General features: G+C 48.2%; 1 protein-coding gene across 1 annotated transcript; it reads right to left on the bottom strand.

Annotated features, from left to right (window-relative positions):
- Positions 1–1,642: 1,642 nt before the first annotated feature.
- Positions 1,643–21,206, bottom strand: UCMA (upper zone of growth plate and cartilage matrix associated). Its single transcript, XM_075553175.1, has 5 exons — positions 21,152–21,206; positions 20,698–20,763; positions 20,517–20,612; positions 7,167–7,265; positions 1,643–1,740 (listed from the first exon to the last, which is right to left on the bottom strand). The coding sequence occupies exons 1-5, from the start codon at positions 21,204–21,206 to the stop codon at positions 1,643–1,645; spliced, it is 414 nt and encodes a 137-aa protein (XP_075409290.1).
- Between the last annotated feature and the right edge of the window lie 342 nt (positions 21,207–21,548).

The following is a 21,548-nucleotide window of genomic DNA, read 5'->3' as shown; positions in this document are numbered from 1 at the left end:
AATTATAAATTATTGTTATTTTCATATCTTACACCATCTGCTCTCTCCTTTCGCCCATATTTCTGTTGTTCATCCCCCCCGCCTCCGGGGGTGGTGTTTTTATGTTGGATCATTATAGTTGGTTCCCCATTTTCCCCCCTCCCCCACCTGTGTGTATTGTTCTTGATAGTTCTGCCTTCTAAGTGGAGTCCAGGGGCTCAGTTGAGAACAAGAGTGGAAGTAGGATAGATGCTGCCCCTTTCTCAGGAGGGAAGACTCAACCACATCAGTACTTGACATAAGCGAATTTCAACTCAAAAATTTGAGAAAAGTTTACATCGGAGCTCAAGCACACCATTGGAATCCAAGTTGACACACATGAATTTTGTAATCAAAAGCAGTTCATGTTTCAGTCACTCAGTGTTAGTTGGCATTGTTAGTACACGTTGTTTAAACCTTTTGTGGCTGTGTTCTAAACGTTTTGCTATAATTTTCTTAGTTTTTGTTACTTTTTGTATTGTTTTTAGATAAAAAATGTGGGTCTAAGAAAAGGTTTTTTGAAAAGAATCATCATGATAAGGAACTGGTTAACCACGTTATCAATGTTGTTGATAATTTAGTAAGCCCTTTCAAAAAACAGTTACGGAAATGCCAACAGCAGACCACGTTAGACAGATTTTTAAATTTTTTTAGAGAAAGCCAGCCAGGTGCTAGTGAAAAAAGGAAAAGAAGAGGGGGGGGAACCCTGAAAAGCAGCTACTAGTTGATTTTATGGAAGGGATTCCCCTTCCGAACAATGTCTCTCTCTCTCTCTCTCCATACCTCCTTCCACATCCCTGTCCACAGATCCAGATCCTCCACAGTCTTAGAGTATGGGCCATACTGTAGTTGTTTAAAACTTTTTAATGTTGTGTTTCTTATTTAAATTATATTACTAACAACTTTTTTACTTTGAAATTTCTGTGTAATATTTCATATAAAAAGGCAAGGTTAGGGTAAAAACTTCTGTAAAATGGATTAGCGTCAAGGTCCAGGGTTCTAGAGTATGATGTAAGCTGTCACTTACCTGCTTTAAAGTCCAGACTTTGCAATGACCCTGGCTTCTGAAGGATGAGATTAAGTTGAATTAAGAAATTGGATTAAGGAGTTGAATTAAGAAAATCACAGCTGAATCTTAAGACTCTTGCAGAGACGCAAGGCAGGATGCAGTGAACCTTCCCTAAGCGTGGGTGAGCCAAAAGCCAGACATGTGGCTTTAGCACTTTTTACTCATATGAGGCACTCACACGAGAAAATAGGGCAACACTAACCCCAGCTTTCACACACCGAGTCAATGAGAATGACATTGTCACTCAGGACAGGACAGGTGACAGCTTGAGATGATACAATACACATGGCTGATTCAGCGACTTTATTTGGAAGCAAAAAGCAAACATGTGGCCTGTTCTCTTTACCTTGATTCTCTTCGGGGCTCTATTGGGGAAGAGGCCGACTTTGGGGACAGTGGCTAAGCAGGGGGGAATCACTGTAGGTTTGGTGCTAGGACAGGTGATCCTCTTCATCCCATCTAATCGCCCCCCAAGCAGCCAAAGCCGGGGCATTTTAATCCATCGGAACAGGCCCATTGCTGTGGCCAGGGGTGTAGGTTTGCTTCATGATGAAATCAGATGTAGTGACGGTTGTAGAGGTATGAGGGGTACAGGCCATCATAATGCCACTGGCGCCACTGCTTGATGGCCTCCCGGTTTCTCTCTTCCTGCTCTGGGGAGGAAGGGTGAAGGCGGTGAGTTAGGATAGGGGGACTCCGAGCTAATGAGAGGCCACGAGGGCCGAGGCGGCTGCCTGCCTCCATGAGACATGAACCAAGTGTCTCTTACATTCTGTGAGCTCTGCCCCTAGGGTGCCAGTGCAGGGAGGGGCCTGAGCAGAGAACACAGAGTTTATGGAGCGAACACTGAGTTCACATAGAGAACCTTGGTGCCGAGAAGGCAAGGGAAAGGTCACACAGCCTGAGACCAGCGCCTGGTGTTCAAGCCCTTTCACTCAGAACCTGCAGGGGAGAAGGGCCTGATAGGCCCTGGCTAGAAAATCAAGTAACCCCAACCCCAACCCCAAACCCCAGGCAAATCGTATGTTGAAAGATACACCCGTGGGAGGAAAGACACAGTTGTCAGGGATGGGAATGTGGATAAATTTTTCCTCTATGCTTATCTGGTTTATTTCCTCCCCCCAAACTTTTAAAGTAAAATTGCGTTTTTAAAACTATCTGGAGGAAAAAAAACAAAAGGCCAATGAAGCCAGAGTGGTCAAAGCTGGGTCATTGTGGACCGTGGTGGTCAGATGACGGTTTGTTCTAACACAGACATTTCCGTGGGTTCAAATGCCTTTCATTGTAAGCAGGCTCCACAGAAAAGCAGGAAGAAGCTCAATGCTAAGAATGCCCTGGTTTTGCTGCCTTTGAAGAGGCGTGTTTATGAATACTGCCATTGGGACTAGAGGACCTCTTGTTGTTAGAGACCATTCCAGCAGGAGCCGATATCATGAGGCCTTCGGGGTTTGAAACATTCATGAAACGTGTTTGGAGCATCGGAAGGGCTAACAGAGGAAGAGGGTGTCCTTAAACCCCCCCCTAAAGGTCCCCCTGCCATCGGTTTTTCTCATTGTGGACTTCACCAGAAGGACAGAGAGCCTGATGCAGGGGGTGGGGGTGGGGAGGTAGAGAAATGGGGATCCTCTGAAGCATTGGGCAGACAGATGACCTGGTGACTTCTAGGTGTGGAGAACATGATGATTGTGGGCCTTAGCACCTGTGAGGCCTAGAAGCTTGAACCAAGATTCATTCATCTCAACCCGAAGGCCCCTGTTACCACCCGCCAGGTGCTCAGGGAGCAGGGATGCTGGGAATGTTTCCTTCCTAGTGTGAGCTAAGAACTCAACACTCGGTGCTGAAAATCCCTTTAGGGAGTTGACAGCCCAGCGATAGTTTGGAGCTCTCCAAGTCAGGCCTGGGTTGGAGCTTTGGGTGTCAGCTGCCGTCCCTTTCAGAGTTTTCTCAGGCCAGGTAGACCAGCTGCTCCTACCAACTTTAAGAGTATGATTTTGACTTAGATGTTGATTTCTCTCTCTCTCTCTCTCTCTCTCTCTCTCTCTCTCTCTCTCTCTCTCTCTCTCTCTCTCTCTCTCTCTCTCTCTCTCTCTCTCTCCTAGGTCATGCTGAACTCTTCTTAGCCACTGGCGCCACTTCTTAGACAGTTTTAATTTAGAAAGAGAAGACCTCCCTGGCCTGACCCAAGGTCCAGACTGTGGGCTTCATGTTGGCGACAACTTTTGGTCTAGTCAGCCTTTACCAAGCCAGGTGTCACACAGGAGCCTTGAAATACCTATCTTGAACTTCTAGAAACAGTCTGTGTTTCCAGGCTTAAAAGTGGGAACACAACATCTTTTTGGCCTAGAGCATTCGGAGGCAGGAACCCAAGCCCTTCTTACCTTGTGAGGGCATTGGTTCTGAGCAGAGGTGAGACTTGGAGCCCTAGTGGACCTGGGATGAAGAACTAAATCCCTCACAGCCCCCTCTTCCCAAGCAGGGCCAGGGTCAGATAGGAGCTGATGGAAGGGCCCACAGGGTGGGCTTCCCTGGCCCTGGAGTGGGTTACCTTTGCCCAGAAACCACTCTGCCTAACATGATTACAAATACAACTGCTTTGGATTCCCCTACCGTGATCCCTAAGTGTCCTGCCTCCCTCCCTTATTCAGGTGTCCTTTTTATGAAGCAAGAACTGAGGCAAGAGGTCACCATCAAACCATCAGTGATGTGCTTTAGCCAGATGGGGATGACACACCTACATCAGCTTCCTACTTGCACAGGTGTGTTGGGGTGGGAGAAGCGCTTTCAGAGCACTGCCTGGGTGTAGGCTGCAGGTAACACTGGCCACGTGTGTAGCAGTCATTTCTCTTGGGCAGGGGCCGGGCATGGGGAGGAAACTTAAAAACAGTCTCACTCTTTTCAAAATGTACCCCGAGCAGCTAGGCCAGCTCCACAATTTGTCTTTTTCCTTTCAGTCAATCTGTGGAGAACCCCCACTATCAGACCACTCTGCTTTCCCCACATCCCAATCCAACCTTCCTCCTGGATCCATTGCAGGATCAAGAGAGACCTCCAGAGATTCTGTGCTTGATCAGCCTTGTTTTATGCAAACAGCCTTGTTTTAAGCTTTGCTGGCCAACATACCTTATTTTGGATCCTAGGGCTACCCTGACCTTTGGCAATTCAGTCTTCATTTCTAAAACCTCAATGTGGGAAACAGTAGAATTGAACATCATGAGACCCCTCTCCAGGTTAGCTGTAAGGATTTGCTTTTTCTTTTCTTTCCTTTTAAGTCATTGTATTGGGTGGGAGCTATACAGCTCTTATCACAATCCATCCATCCATCCACTGTGTCAAGCACATTTGTACATTTGTTGCCATCATCATTTTCAAAACATTTTCTTTTTACTTAAGCTCTTGGTATCGACTCCTCATTTCCCCCCTCCCTAGCCCACTCTACCTCCCTCATGAACCCTTGATAATTTGTAAATTATTATTGTTATTTCATGTCTTACACTGATCAATGTCTCCCTTCACCCACTTTTCTGTTATCCGTCCTCCTGGGAGGGGGTTATATGTAGATGATGTGATTGGTACCCCCTTTCTGTCCCCATCTTCCCCTTACCATCCTCGTATCACTACTCTCATTATTGGTCCTGAGGGATTCTCTATGCTTCCAGTTACTATCTGTCCTAGATTCCCCGTGTTTCCAGTTCTTATCTGTACCAGTGTACATCCTCTGGTTTGGGCAGATTTGTAAGGTAGAACTGGTACCATGATAGTGGGGGTGGGGGTGGGAAAGAAAGCATTAAAGAACTAGAGGAACGTTGTATGTTTCATTGGTGCTGTACTGCACCCTGACTGGCTTGCCTTTTCCTTGTGACCCTTCTGTAAAGGGATGCCCAATTGTCTACAGATGGGTTTGGGGTCTCCATTCTGCCCTCTCCCTCATTCACATTGATGTGATTTTTGGTTCTGGGTCTTTGATGCCTGATACCTGATCCCATCAACACCTCATGATCACACAGGCTGGTGTGCTTCTTCCATGTGGGCTTTGTTGCTTCTGAGCTAGATGGCCACTTGTTTACCTTCAAGCCTTAAGACCCAAGATGCTATATCTTTTGATAGCCGGGCACCATCAGCTTTCTTCACGACATTTGCTTATGCACCCGCTTTGTCTTCGGTGATTATGTCCGGAAGGTGAGCATCACGGAATGCCGGGTTATTAGAACAAAGTGTTCTTGCGTTGAGGGAGTACTTGAGTAGAGGCCGAATGTCCATGTGCTACCTTAATACTTAACATATAAATATATGTACATAGATGTGTTTCCCTAACAGATTTGATTTTCAGTGCCTTGCAAAGGAAGTGCCCCAGCAGTGACAACAGAAATCCCCAAAGGCAGCGTCCTGCTCTGCAGTGGCTTCCTCCCTTCCCCACCCTCCTGCTCTGGGGGGGAGATACCTAAGATGAAGGACCCTCTTGGTCTGCTAGAGGACCTGTCATCCTTCGGTGTCCAACCCTCTCAACCAACTCATCGTGAGAGGGAGAACAATGAAAGTCTTTTATCCAGGCACAAGGAATCTAAAGCAGACCCATTTGACAATGCAAGAAATAACCTGCAATGAGTAGTCACCGTAGGATTGAAGCTACATCGATGGAAGTTTGGAGGCCACATTCTCATCTTCAAATGCTTCTCACCAACCTTCCCCGCAAGTTAAATGAGTCTCAGAGAGAACGCTTGCCTCGTGAGTCACAACAGCCTGAGTTCGCTTCCAAGTTTGGGTCCAGGAAAGTTTGATTTGCCAGGATCTCACCCCAACACCTGCCCCAGGGCTGACCTGGCTCCACACCACAGAGCTCCAGGCACCCCTGGGGCCTGCTGATCCTATGCTTTTCACTGCTCGATGCTCTCAGCAGGTAACACCCAGATCTGCCAGAGAAAGCAAACCAACACTGGACTTACCTGACATACAGCGGGTGATTGAAGCACGGGTCCTACATCCAAGCTGCCAGGTAATTTTGCTCAGGAGTGGTTCTCCCATGATGTTTGGGGCAAGGCCAGGACACATACCCATACCCTCCCTGAGGTATGCAGCGCGAGCTGACCCCTTGCTTTTTGTTGTGTGTGATGTTGGCCATCATTTAATAGCCTGAAAAGTCAAATCCCTCCGAGTAGGTGGTTGGGGACCCAAGACTGAGCTTTTCTCTTGGCTCTCCTGCCCAGCATACACACTCACCCCGCAGACTTCCCTCAGACCTTGGTGTCACCAACACATCTTAGTAGGAGTGTAAGAGTCCTGGATGCTTGTAGGCATGAAGGTGGAAATGAGGTGTGTCAGTGGCCTGGCTTTTTCTTTGAGCTCCCTTGGGATGGTTTCCTTTCTCGGTTGATAAGAGGCAAAAGGCCCGGAAAGCAGGGACACTGGCAGGTGGTGGGTGAGTTGGATGGTCTGAGGTCAGTGTTGATGGTGGGGAGGGTGTGAGACAAGTCAGCAAGGTCGAGTACTGTATAAACTCAGGTATGCGCCAATCTGAATATCAGCCAAGGCACCTAATTTTATCACAAAAAAACTGCATTTAAAAAGGTTCCGAAAAACTTGGCATATACACGAGTACATACGGTACTTTCCAAGTTAACTTTTCAGTCAGATGATGAATAGGTCATCTATTGGCGAATAGGTCAAAGATGACCTGGGGTTTTCCAGGATGAAGCCCGCCCTCCATCACATGAGTGTGGATCCAAGGTCCTTGAAATGAGTTTGAAATATCCACACCCCACAGCATCTAGTTTAGAGGCGAAGATAGTGAGTATTGGCCTTGCTTGAGCGGGGACAGAAAAGTCAATGCATTGTATATCCCATTCCCCCAACAAACAGAGCCCCATTCCCATGACCCAGGCCAGTCATAGCACAGTCTGCCCCTCCGTACCTTCTTGAGTTCTCCATGACCACTTGCGACTGCGTGCCATTCTTTTCAAGGACCCCATGAAGATGAGTTGAAATCAGATCGCTCCTTATCTCCCTCCACCCCAATTAAAATTTGGGGAGAAGCGGAAGCAAATCATGTGATTTCCCCGCAAAGTCCCACTGCCTGAACTCTTACCATCGTTCTGCTCCTCCACGAAGTTCTCAAATTCACTTCTTTGTTCTTCAATGTCCTCTCGCCGCAGCTCATCAGCCCGCAGCTTCTGCCTGTCCTCGGCTGTGAGAGGGAAAGAGGCAGGCATGACCGACAAGGAAAGGTCAGTTAGCCAACACCCGTCCTCTACCGGGGAGCCTGGATCGGGTCGGAGGGGACTGTGAGGGGTTAAGTGTGAGGGCTTCATGGGAAGTGTTGCTCCCACGTTAGACTTAAAAACTTGCTTTAGGTAAGGAGGGGTTGGGAAACAATGGTTTTGATTGCAAAACAAACACATAACACAGAACTCGAAGGGTCTATGATATCATCAGATCCAACCCCTCATTTTATGAGTGAGAAGACTGGGGCTTCATAAGATGGAGTTAGCACTTCAGGCTGTGATTATGAACTGATGGTACTTCAGGGAGAGGTCAACCTGCACCGAAGGTATGAATGAAAACAAGGACACACGAATTGACAAGAAGACCAGTGGAAATATTTCAATGAACCGATGAAGCACTGGAAGCACTCACTCCCTTATGCCGACAAGCTTGGAAGCCAGCCATCTGGCCAGTTGCCTGGAAGAGATTTGTGTTTGTGCCCTATTTCATAAAAAGGCGAATGAAGAATGTCATATGAAAGTAAAAGGTTGCTAAAGCATAGAGAGAACAACATGCCTGGCCCCACTATGAGACATGATGCCCCTCAGTGACCAAGGGTGATACAGGGGACAGCACCGGAGACACAGTGTGGGAATTGCACCTGACCTGATCCCACCACACTGAGGCAAAGCACTGGGGTAGTGCAGCGGAACAGCAAGGGAATGGAGTGGCAAGGTCCCCAGGGAATGCTGAAAGTGGACTTTGGGGCCAGGGCATGGTGCCCCAACAGACTGGACTGGAAAACACTCCTAAGGGCCAACAAACTATCCTTGAACTAACTACAAAAACAAAAAGGTTGCTAAAGATCATTCATCAATCTTTGCGTGAATACATCAACAGGGAGATGCCAGAAACTCCCCTGAGATTCAGAAGAGACGGTGGAGGAAATGATTCCATTGCTAATGTCTGATGGACATTGGCTACAAGCAGAGAATATTAAAAAGATGTTTGTTTGTATTTTATTGACTACACAGAGGTGTTTGACTGTGTGGATCATAATAAACTAGATGGATCATGTGGTGACGAGTGGAATTTCCAGAACACTTCATTGTGCTCATGTGGAAACGGTATGAAGACCAAGGGGCAAGCAAGAAGTTACTGCAAGGATTAAAATCAGGACAGGTGTCTGCCAGGGTCGTATGTATCCTTTGCTGTATTTATTCAGTCTGTATGCTGAGCCATACTCTGAGAAGCTAAGCTATGGGAAGAAGGCATCGAGACTGGAGGGGAAAACAACTGGAGGAAGACTCATCATGGCATGCAATATGCAGGTAACACAACCTTGCTTACAGGAAGCAAAGAGGACTGGAAACACTGGTGAAGATAAAAACTATAGACTTCACTACGGACACCACACCAAGGTAGCAAACCCCCTCCCAAGTGGACCACTAACAACCTCATGATAAATGGAGAACATTTTCGAGTTGTCAAGGATTTGATTTGACCTACATCCACAATCAATGTTCATGGAAAGAGCAATCAAGAAATCAACAGATTGCATTGGGAAGTTTTGCTACCAAAGACCGCGTTTTAAAGTATAAAAGAACCAAGATATCCGCTTGAGGACTAAGGTGTACCTGGCCCAAGCGATGGTATGTTTAATGACCTCGTATGCATGCGGAAGGCAGACACATTGAATACGAAAGACTGGGTGATGCATTCGAATTGTGGGGTTGGCAAAGAATGTTGAGAGAACCTTGAATTGTTAGAAGAACGAAGAAATCTGTCTTGGAAGAAGTACAGTCAGCAGAGTTCTTAGAAGCAAGGATGTGGGACCAGACTTCAACCCAGTGCTGCAAGGTGTGAATGCAATATCCCGGCGTGGAGTAGGGAACCAGTGGAGAGGTCTGGGAGACTGGCCCCAGCACCATAAATTAAGTGGATTCCTGCCCCTGCCCCAAAAAGAATTTGTTCCAAAGGATGACACTGACTCTGCAGCTCTGGGAGATGGACATATCTGATCAGAGCACACGGGAAAAGATGAAGGGGCAGGAGGAGACAGTGGAACACAGCCTAGCCCACTAGGCTGTGAGGATGATGTTCTTGAGTAGAGCAGCCAGTCCACAGAGAAAACAACATGGCTGGCCCCACTATGAGAAATGATGCCACTCAGTGACTAAGGGCGATACAGGGGACAGCACCGGAGACACAGTGTGGGAATTGCACCTGACCTGATCCCACCACACCGAGGCAAAGCACTGGGGGAGTGCAGTGGAACAGCAAGGGAATGGAGTGGCAAGGTCTCCAGGGAATGCTGAAAGTGGACTTTGGGGCCAGGGCGTGGTGCCCCAACAGACTGGACTGGAAAATGCTACTAAGGGCCAGCAAACGATCCCTGAACTAACTACAAGCTATTCTTTTGTGAAGTGTTTTGTTTTGTTCTTTGTCATTGGTTTGTTTTTGTTGTTTTGTTGTCTGGTTGTATACTGTTGCTTTGTATTCCTCTGTCTTGCTTTTGTGCATGTTAGTGTCTCCACAGGTCTGTCTGAATAGGACAGGCTGGATGAACTATCTGGAGGAAAACAACAGGACCGACAGTTCCGGGGGGACTTAGGGTGGGGGGGTGGGGGGTAAGGAAGTGGTGTTAACAAACTCAGGGACAAGGGAACAACAAGGGACCCAAAATGGTAGAGAGGGGGGAGTGGCAGGCCTGGTGGGGAATGATCAAGGGTAAGGTTGCGTAGAGAAGAGGTATACTCTAGCCTAGGTGGCGACAAAGCATGGTGGTAGGGCAGGAGGAAAGTCAAGGGAGATGGAGGAAAGAGCTAGGAGTCAAAGGGCATTTATGGAGGTCTAGACAAAGACATGTACATGCAAATATATATAGGAGGATGGGGAAATAGATCTATGTGTCTATATTTATAGGTCAAGTATTAAGGTGGTGGAAGGACCTTGGGCCTCTACGCAAACACTCCCTCAATGCATGAATACTTTCTTTCATTACATTGGAACTCTATTATGCTCACTCTCCCGACACAACTGCTGAAGCCGAAGCGGGTGAATAAGTAAATGTGGTGAAAAAAGCTGGTGGTGCCCAGCTATCAAAAGAGATAGTCACTGGGGTCTTAAAGGCTTGAAGATAATCAAGTGGCCATCTAGCTCAGAAGCAACAAAGTCCAAATGGAAGAACACACCAGCCTGTGTGATCGAGTGGTCCCAAAGGGATCAGTTATCAGGCATCAAAGAACAAAACAATCATATCATTGGCTGCACACCTCCATGATAGGATCGCTGAAGACAAATGGGTGCATAAGCAAATGTGGTGAAGAAAGCTGATGGTGCCCGGCTATCAAAAGAGATAGTGTCTGGGGTCTTAAAGGCTTGAAGGTGAACAAGCGGCCATCAAGCTCAGAAGCAAAAAAGCCCACATGGAAGAAGCACACCGGCCAGTGCGATTACGAGGTGCCAAGGGACCAGGTATAAGGCATCATGCAACAAAAAAAAAGATATGTGTGTGTATGTATGTGTATATATGTGTATATGTATATGTATATATATACCATATTAAATGAAGGGGGAAGTGCAGAGTGGAGACCCAAGGCCCAAGTGTCGGCCAATGGAGATCCCCTCATAGTGGGGTTTAGGAGAGGAGATGGGTTAATTAGGGTGTGAAGTAGTACCGATGAAGAACACAGCTTTCCCCCAGATCCTGGATGCTTCCTCCCCCCAACTACCATGATCCGAATTCTACCTTGCAGGGCTGGATAGGACAGAGGCTGTACACTGGTACATATGAGGCCTGGAGGTACAGGGAATCCAGGGTGGATGATACCTTCAGGACCAAGGGTGTGAGGGACGATGCTGGGAGAGTGGAGGGTGAGTGGGTTGGAAAGGGGGAACTGATTACAAGGATCCACATGTGACCTCTTCCCTGGAGAGGGACAGCAGAGAAGGGGGGAAGGGAGACTCCGGATAGGGCAAGATATGACAAAATAACGAGGTATAAATTACCAAGGGCACATGAGGGAAGGGGGAAAGGGGAGGGAGGGGAAAAAATAAAAGAGGACCTGATGCAAGGGGCTTAAGTGGAGGGCAAATGCCTTGAGAATGATTGGGGCAGGGAATGTATGGATGTGCTTTATACAATTGATGTATGTATATGTATGGATGGTGATAAGAGTTGTATGAGTCCCTAATAAAATGTAAAAAAAAAGAAAAGAGGAGAAAAAAATGATTAGGGCAAAGACTGTACAGATGTGCTTTATACAATTGATGTATGCATATGTATGAACTGTGATAAGAATTGTATGAGCCCCTAATAAATTGTTAAAATTTAAAAAAAAAGAAATAGTGTCTGGGGTCTTAAAGGCTTGAAGATAAACAAGTGGCCATCTAGCTCAGAAGCAACAAAGTCCACATGGAAGAACACACCATCCTGTGTGATCGAGTGGTCCCAAAGGGATCAGTTATCAGGCATCAAAGAACAAAACAATCATATCATTGGCTGCACACCTCCATGATAGGATCGCTGAAGACAAATGGTTGCATAAGCAAATGTGGTGAAGAAAGCTGATGGTGCCCGGCTATCAAAAGAAATAGTGTCTGGGGTCTTAAAGGCTTGAAGTTGAACAAGCGGCCATCTGGCTCAGAAGCAATAAAGCCCACATGGAAGAAGCACACCAGTCAGTGCGATCACGAGGTGCCAAAGGGACCATGTATAAGGCATCATGCAAAAAAAAAAGATATATGTGTGTATATGTATATATATGTGTGTGTATATGTATGTGTACATATATATATATACCATATTGAATGAAGGGGGAAGTGCAGAGTGGAGACCCAAGGCCCAAAAGTGTCGGCCAATAGAGATCCCCTCATAGAGGGATTTAGGAGAGGAGATGGGTCAATCAGGGTGCGAGGTAGTACCGATGAAGGACACAGCTATCCCCCAGATCCTGGATGCTTCCTCCCCCAACTACCATGATCCGAATTCTACCTTGCAAGGCTGGATAGGGCAGAGGTTGTACACTGGTACATATGAGGGCTGGAGGCACAGGGAATACAGGGTGGATGATACCTTCAGGACCAAGGGTGTGAGGGGCGATGCTGGGAGAGTGGAGGGTGAGTGGTTTGGAAAGGGGGAATTGATTACAAGGATCCACATGTGACCTCCTCCCTGGGAGAGGGACGGCAGAGAAGGGCGGGAAGGGAGACTCCGGATGGGGCAAGATATGACAAAATAACAATGTATAAATTACCAAGGGCACATGAGGGAGGGGGGAGCGGGGAGGGAGGGGGAAAAAAGAGGACCTGATGCAAAGGGCTTAAGTGGAGAGCAAATGCTTTGAGAATGATTGGGGCAGGGAATGTATGGATGTGCTTTATATAATTGATGTATGTATATGTATGGATTGTGATAGGAGTTGTATGAGCCCCTAATAAAATGTGAAAAAAGAAAAGAGGAGAAAAAATGATTAGGGCAAAGAATGTACAGATGTGTTTTATGCAATTGATGTAGTATATGTATGGACCGTGATAAGAGTTGTATGAGCCCCTAATAAAATGTTTTTAAAAAATAAATATTAAAAAAAATAAAAATAATAAATATTAAGTAAAAGGAAAAAAAAGAGTGTGGGGAAAGGGATTTTTGTGCATATATTTAGAGGTTTAGTATTAAGGCAGCAGATGGACATTGGGCCTCCACTCAAGCACTTACTCAATGCAAGGACACTTTGTTCTATTAAATTGGCATTCCAGGTTGCAAACCTTCCTGACACGATTGCTGAAGAAAACTGCGTGCATAAGCAAATGTGATGAAGAAAGCTGATGGTGCCAGGCTATCAAAAGATATAGCATCTGGGGTCTTGGAGGCACAAAGATAAAACAAGTGGCCATCTAGCTCAGAAGCAACAAAACCCACATGGAAGAAACACATCAGCCTGTGTGACCACGAGCTGTTGAAGGGATCAGGTATTAAGCATCAAGGGACAAAAAATTATATCATTGAAAATGTGGGTGAGTGCAGAGTGGAGACTCAAAGCCCATTGGTAGCCAACCTGACACCGCTGACTGAAGGGTTGTGGGGAGGAGATGAGCCAGTCAGGGTGCAGGGTAGAAACGATAACATGTAACTTTCTTCTATTTCTTAAATGCTTCCTTCCTCTCCCGCCCCCCTCCCCAATTTCATGATCCCAATTCTACCTTACAAATCTGGCTAGACCAGAGGATGTACACTGATACAGATAGCAACTGGAAACAGAGGGAACCCAGGACAGAGGACTCCTTTAGGACCAGTGGTGAGAGTGGCGATGCCAAGAGGGTGGAGAGAATGTGGGGTAGAAAGGGGGAACTGATTACAAGAATCGATGTATAGCCTCCTCCCTGGGGAATAGACAGCAGAGAAGAAGGTGGGGGGAGACATTGGACAGTGTAACATATGACAAAACAATAATAATTTATGAATGATGAAGGGTTCATGAGGTAGGGGGAGTGTGGAGTGAGTGGAGAAATGTGCAGCAGATATTAAGAGCTCAAGTAGAAGACAAATGTTTTGAGAATGATGATGGCAACAAATGTACATATGTTCTTGACACATGGATGTGTGTATGGATTGTAATAAGAATTGTACAAGCCCCTAATAAAATGATTAAAAAAAAGAAGCAAGGATGTTGAACTTTTTTTTTAATTAATAAATCTTTTATTGGGGCTCACACAATTCTATCACAATCCATACTGTAAGGTTTATTTGGGCGTGAAACAGAACCAGAGATCCAATTAACAAAGTTTTAGGAGCAGGCTTTATTGAGAAGCTTGCGGCGGGATCAGCAACTCAGGGCATTGAGTTATTGAAGCCGCCCGCAAGCTTCTCAATAAAGCCTGCTCCTAAAACTTTGTTAATTGGATCTCTGGTTCTGTTTCGCGCCCAAATAAACCTTACATTATGGTGCCGAAACCCGAGATAGGTGCGTGGCTCCCCCCTCCTTTGGGGGTCCCCTGAGAGCCCCCTTATCTCCCCAAAATCTCTAGGACCTTCAGCGTTTGGGCACACTCAATCAACCTGCAGCCACCCTGGTGAGTTCCTTTTTTTTTTTTAAATCTTTTCACTTCCCTCTATACATCCAGGCTTGGTTTCTGTTTCTTGAGCTCCGCCGGAGTCTTCCCGTCCCAGACACGGCCGTGCCGGGAATTCTCCTTCTATTGATCCCTGGGGTCTGGGGGAGTGATTGTCCTTGAGATGGCTTGTCAAACCCTCCCTCCCTCCTTCACTGCCGTCCCGGGCAGGATACACTCAGGGACGCCTGGGTGCCTCCTGTCGGGTTCTGCTCACCCTGAAGCCTTGCCTTGCCTTTGTTCTCTCTTTTTCTCTCACTCTCTCTATAGGACTGCTGGCAGTAGATCTAGCGGCAGCCGCACCCACCCCCCCTCCTTCAGACTGGACTAACTCTCAGAGGGTTGGTCTAGATTTGTCGTACTTGGCCGTGTGTTTCCTACTTGACCTGCTCATACTTTTACAGTATCTGTAACCTGTAGTTCTGCATCTCCTCCTCTTTCTTATTCTCACCATGGGTGCAGGACAATCCAAAATAGACCTTACACATACATACATCAATTGAGCAAAGCACCCTTATACATTCGTTGCACTCGTCACTCTCAAAATTCGCCTTCCACTTGGGTTCCTGGAATCAGCTCGGTTTCCTTTTTTTCCCCTCCCCCTTCCTCCCTGCTTTCCCCTTCCCCCTGCTCCCTTAATAGTTTATAAAGAATGATTTTATCTTATCTTACACTGCCCGGCGTCTCCCCTCACTCACCCTCCCATTGCCCATCTCCCAGAGAGGAGGTTACACATGGATCCCCATGATCGGTTCTCCCTTTCTACACCCCCTTCCCTGCCGGTGTCGCTACTCCCACTGCTGGTCCTGAAGGGATCATCCATCCTAGATTCCCTGTGTTTCCAGATCCCTACTGCACCACTGTGGATGTTGAACTTTTCATCAGGAGGGACCCACCCCTGGTAGAAAGCATCATGCTTGGTAAAGTAGTTCAGCAAAAAAAAAAAAGAATCACCTCTACAAGAGGAACTGACACCGTGGTTGCACGAATGGGCCCAAGCTGAACAATTGTGAAGATAGCAGCAGACCAACCATCTTTCGCTCTGTTGTGCGCAGGATCCATTTGAGCCAGCACCGACTGCACAGACCTACCGCCAACAACAATCACTAGCATAAAGTTAGTGGTATAACCAAGTATAAGAAGCCCATCAAAAACTAGAAATTTGATGATCACAAAGGAATTCCATGAGGGAAGAATCTGTGATCTGTATGTCCGGCAGTTCGAAACCACCAGCCGCTCCTTAGAAGAAAGGCTGGCTGTCTCCTCCCGTAAACAGTTAAAGTCTCAGGAAACCCACGGGGGGGGGGGGAATGGGGGTCCCTCATGAGTCAGCATCGACTCAATGGTAGTGAGTTTGACTTAGTTTCTGAGTTTCCCATTAATTAATTGATACCGTCAAGTCTGTTCAATATTTTGGAGCACCTGCACTTCCCTCCCTGCACTAGGAATAAAAAGACAAGCCAGGAGTCTGTCTTTAAAGTCCTGTGAAAGGGGAAAGACGAGATGAGCTGGGCACTTGGATTGCTCTGAGCAAGTGTAGTAAGCAGGCTCTCAGAGGGCCCCAGTGGTCTCGCCTTCTCATACGCAAGCCTCCGGTAGTCCCTTCTCAGGCTTCTGACAGATGTGGCAAAAACAATGGGACGTCATTTCAGAGATTAAGTTACAACAGAGACCGTGGCTGCCTTTTGTGCTTCTCTCTCTAACTTCTTACTTTCGCTAACCTCCTTGCTTTCGATTTTAAAGAAACCAGTGGCCCTGCTGTCTGTCATCTATTTGTGGAGAAGTCCACAGAGCAAGGAACTTCAGTCTGCCATCAATGTCAGTGGGGAAATGAAGGACAGCCTCAGACCATGTGAGGGAGCCTGAAAGAAAATCTCCCTCCAGTCGTGCCTTGGGGAATCTGCAGAACCTACCAGTCCCTTGACTGCAACCCTCTGAAAGACAATGTTTCCCCAAATGGGTGATACTGACCTCAAGGATGAGCCACCGACTCATTGTTACCCTACAGGACAGGGTAGAACTGCCCCCTCTGAGTTTCTGAGACGGACTGCTTCTGGGAGCAGAAAGGCCTGTGGAGCTTTCCAGAGCTCCGTAAGTCCTACAGTGGTTTCCAAACAGCTGACTGTGCGGATTGCAGCCCACTGAGTAACCACTGTGCCATCAGGGATCCACGGGATTGATCCAAAAGAAGGGCTACAGTGGAGACCTACACTTTATCCCGGATTATGGGTTATAGGACAAACGTTTTTAATTGCCAGTGTGGGGGCTAAGTATCTTCTTTTTTTTCCCTTTAGGATGCAGTAGGCCAAATATAGTTGGGAACCTATGGGCTAAGAGATTGAGCCTGAGGCCTCCAGCTTCCTAAGCACAAACATTTTGAGACAATGAGTTCTTGCTTTAAGCAACGTCTTGGGCGAAATTCATTGCATAGCAAAAGACAACGAACAGAAGCCATGTGGGGTGCAGATCAATATCCTGATGGTGAAGAATACCAGAAAGAAGGTACCTCTGAATTTGTAGAGTCAGCTGAGGGTGGGTAAATTGGCTGCAAATATTCTCATAAGGAATCCCGGTTCCACATTATTAAATTGGAGATACTCATGTATGGTTGGAAAACATGTTCCCAATGAAAACAGAAAGAGTTCCCGAGAACAAGGAGATAAACGGATCACTCTTTGACTGTTGGCTACCAAAGGCCAACTGAGAGCACCTTTCACCCCAGAGGAAGCCCCTCTTGAACTTCCACATTATAGATCAACAGCGAGAACGGTTGTGATTTTTGCCTCCAAGATCTCTGGAGTTTGGCTGCTTAGCTATAAAGTAAACTCGTTCCCAGGATTCACCCCCAGATCTTTACGTTGACCACTTTACTATGGAGCCTATGGTTTCCAGGAGGAAATGACCCAAAACATTCTAAGAAAGGGCAAACCAACCAGCAGCCATGGACCAGACGAGAACACTGCTCCACAGGAGTTTCATGGCTGGTCTTGGAAGTACCGTGGGGTGGAGTCTAACCCTCGGCCTTCAGTTAGCAGCTGAGCACTATCTAGGATCTTCCTGCACTCTGGCCACTTCATCCTGACTGACAGCAAGCCTGTCGGGAGAACAAAACTGCTTCATGATATTTCCAAGGCCATAGGTCTTCATAGACAGAGACTGCTCCGCTCGGAGAGACTGATAGGACCTGGGTCCCTCCAACTCTCTGTTTTCATGGAATTTCTTTAACGTGTGCTCCCGCCAGAGAAACCCTTGAAGTCAAACAGTCATCTTGGTTTAGGGAAGCTGGTGCAGGAAGAGCTGGTCCCACAAACCCTCGTGCTCCTATACAGTGCGATGGCTTTCACACCAAGCGTCAGGCTGCCTCGACCAGTTCATGGGAGGGAGAGCAGGGGGTTGATGAGGCAAGCAGCCAAGAGTCCCCAGGATAGGGGTGTTGGGAGAATAACGCAAAGTATTTCCCTGCAAACCTTCATACACAGGGGGCTTCCAAAATGAGAATGGAATTTTCCCCACGAACTCTTTGAGGCGCCCTTGATACTGTAAACTGTTTCCAACCCCCTTGTAAGTAAGGCGCTGACATGAATAAACATTCTTCAAACACTCTTTGTTTTTGTTGTTAAGTTACCCTCAATCCCAGTCCGATGCGCGGAGGCACCCTAGATGCACCCAGGATGCTGGAGGCTGAGGTGTTGGCGGTAGCAGCCCAGGTGCAACCATTGGCACTACCCAGGAGTTCCTGAAATATTATTATCAGATTAAATGTCAAGTTATCTACCAACAGATATTAGTGCAGATTTCTTAGGTAAATCCATGTTTCTTTACAGACTTCTGCCACAACCGAGGCAAGTTTAGAGTGGCAGAAATGATCAGGGCTGCAATCCATCCTCATTCCCACCCGCCCCAAGCCCCTGACACCCACGTGTTTCCCAGGGAGGATTCAGGCTCAGTGACCCCATCAAAGTCACACAGCTCATCAAGGGCAATCCAGCTCCTTCCCCCACCCTATCCCGCACAGAACACACCCTGCTTGGCATTGCCCATCCCCTTACCCAGTGGAGCTGTGAGCACCACTGTGGCTCCGGGGTACTGGGAAGCCGCGGTGGAGGGAGGGGGCACTAGGTGTTGAGGAAGCAGGTGTGTAATGAGCCACCGCTAATTCCCAAAGAAGCATTTCCCACCCCAAGGTCATCAACCCAAAAAGGAAGCAATCTTCTCAAGGTCCCTTTCCGGAGGGACCCGAAATCGAATCTCAGTTTTAGCAACAGAATCCAAAAGTGGTCATTCTCAGGAGAAGATGGCCTATTTACACCAGGCATCCTATCACAGCGCATGCCCCGTCCTGACAACACGCAGATCTCATCAAGTTCATCGCTCCTTGCATTTGAAAGAACGTGAGTCCTTCCCCGTAGAAGCTTTAGAGGCGTCAGAGCTCCGCTTCCTGGTTCCAGACGCACGTTTATCCCATAGTCTCTTGTCCGTTGTTCTGGGCACCCACAGGGCACCCACAGGGCCTGGCTAGGCGACACCCCAGTGAACTCCAGGACAACGCCTGGCGCCACCAGGAGATCAGATCCGGGGCCTCCCAGGACTGCTGGATGTAGATGACACCCTGAGTTTCCATCGTAGCCCCGCAGGCTCTGGCCTGGCCTTGCAGTGCATCCTTGGGAGGAGGGACACCTCTCCGGCTCCCCTGGACTCCAGCCTGCGGAGGCGGCTCTGATTTCCATGGAGCACTGCCACCGCAGCCCTCACTGATGTCTGCCAATGGCTAAATCCAAAATTCTCAGAGGTCTGGGGAGATTTTTCCAAGTGGGCTTATGCTAATCCAGTGAAAAAAAAGGGGGGTGGGGGGGACGGATTTCGCCTCGGAACAATTTCATCGTCCACTCTCCCCATCTTTGGAAATCTGCCCTGTTGTTTGCTGTGTACCTGTCATGTGGCTGTCACCTTGCTGGTGCACCCAGGGAGACAAAACGCTCCTTCATGTGCTCCACTGGGCAAGGAATCAAGTCACAGCCTCCTGGGGGGACAGTCAGAGAGAATATTCAAATGCCTTCAAGGCTCCGGACCTCAGAGCCAGGAGTGACCCACCCGGCTGGTGGGAGTGGGGGTGGAGGGGGTGGGGTGGGCGGAGTACAGGCCAATTGAAAGCTATGTGATGCTATCCTTCAGATATGAAAGTCTTGCCCAAATGCATTTTAAATGAAAACTTGACAAAACACTGCTGGCTGAAGACAAAGCCCTCCCTTGGGGCTTACAAGTAAGCAAGCCAGGGCCCAGGGGGATGGAATGGCTGGCTGGGGGCCATGTAAGCACCAAGCTGGTTCTAAAAGTCACGTATCCCCTTCGCAGTCAGCAGATTGACTCCACCAGTCGTTCCACAGGAGAAAGATGAGGCTTTCCGCTTCCGTAAAGATGCACAGCTTTGGACGGACACACACACACACACACACACACACACACACACACCCCACCCGGGGGCAATTCTACTATGCCCTGCAGGATGCTCCTGAGTCCGAAACCACTGTTTAGCCAAGGGTTGGAGTTTGGTTCTTTTCTTTAAACCTGGGTGCTGGGTCCCTCCTCACATCCCTCCCCCTGCAATGCCGTGACTGCTCTTAAGCAGAAAGGTGCTCCACAGCGACCCCCCACCCCACCCCCAAAACATGCACAGAAGTAGTTCCCTCCAGTCTCGAAAACACATTTTCTCCTCGTCACTTTTAGCTCTCCCAAATTAGAACGCGACTCAGACCACAGCGTGCATGCGCTGAGGGGTTCCCTGCACGGTGCAACCGTTTCCCACTCAGCTGCTCACAGAAAGATTCGAGGTTCAGGCTCGCCTAGACGGCACCATGGAAGAAAGTCCTGGAGATGTGCTTCTGAGAAACTGGCACTTGGGGTGTCGCGGTTCCTTATGCTAACCATGTGTTAAGTCCGAGGAGGGACTTATAACCAAAGGAACGACAGTGTCATTTGTCATTCACAACCATAGGGGGCAGTTTGATTCCTGGGGAGGTATGCTTAGCCAGCCCTCAGTCCCCCTCCCTGGCCAACAATGAGAGCAGGAAGAAACCCAGGGAATGTGCAGTAGGTGGGCAGCGTCCCAAAGGTGCCACATCCTTACCATTGACCTCATCTCGGAATTTGGGGGATCTCCGGGTGCGCTTCTTGAAGAAATTAGAGGCATCTGATTCCTGGGTGAAAATCTTCTGCTTGGCACCTGAAACCCAAGACGGGCTGTGACAACCAGTACCTTGACGGAGGAGCTAACCCCACCTACCCTACCTGGTGGCCCCTCTACTCACTCTCCTGGTCCTCTTCTGCAGCCGCTGCCTGGGTGCCCACCGACACACCGTCCCCCTCCCGCAGCACTGTGGGAGGAGAGGGGACAGAGCCTTTACACCCAGCTGAGCTGGGCCTGCCCGTTCCAAGCTCTGGAATTTGCCAGAGCCCTGCGTATCCCTCAGATCCCAGCGACAGAGTCAGCTCAGTCTCTTCAGGAAATCACCAGGCAAGTTATTTTTCCTTATATAAAGGGGGCTTCAAAAAGTCTCTTCAAAATAACATTTCTCTGATTTTATTCCATTTTCCCATGAGCCCCACTCATGTTGGGATTGCCATATGTAGACACACACACACACACACACACACACTCCAGTGCAGTTGTCTTAGCAATGATTATACCCCTTTGCTACCTCGGCCACCTGGTCAAGCACTTCCCTCACACCAGTCTTCCTTGAACCCTCTCCCCTTACTCACGAGAGAGAAGCAGGGCGGCTGGGGCACAGAAGAGGAGGACCTGTCTCCAAGTCATCTTTTAAGAGCCTGAGACTCACTCTGAAAGCCACCACGGGACAGACGGTCCTTCTGCAGCCCCAGATGCTGACCAGCCAGGAGGGAGGGAGGGAGGGAAAGAAACAGAGAAACAGGAGGCTGGGATGTCACTAGGGGGTGAGCGCGCGGGGGGGGGGGGGGGTGGAGAAGGGAGGGGTCTCTGCTGCAGCGTCCATTGGCTGCTCCTCACTGGAGCACCAGAGAGGTTCCGGCCACTGGCAAACTTCTACAAACACAGAGCTTGTCATCGGGCCTCTGGCCGGGAGCATTTGGAAGTGACCTCTCCCAGGTCCACACCTAAGACATTTGTTGAGAATGTCCA

The sequence above is a fragment of the Tenrec ecaudatus genome, chromosome 6 (genome assembly GCF_050624435.1).
Source record: "Tenrec ecaudatus isolate mTenEca1 chromosome 6, mTenEca1.hap1, whole genome shotgun sequence".
Taxonomy (NCBI): Eukaryota; Metazoa; Chordata; class Mammalia; order Afrosoricida; family Tenrecidae; genus Tenrec; species Tenrec ecaudatus.
Note: the sequence above shows the minus strand (reverse complement) of the source record. Positions and strands in the feature narration are given on the sequence as shown.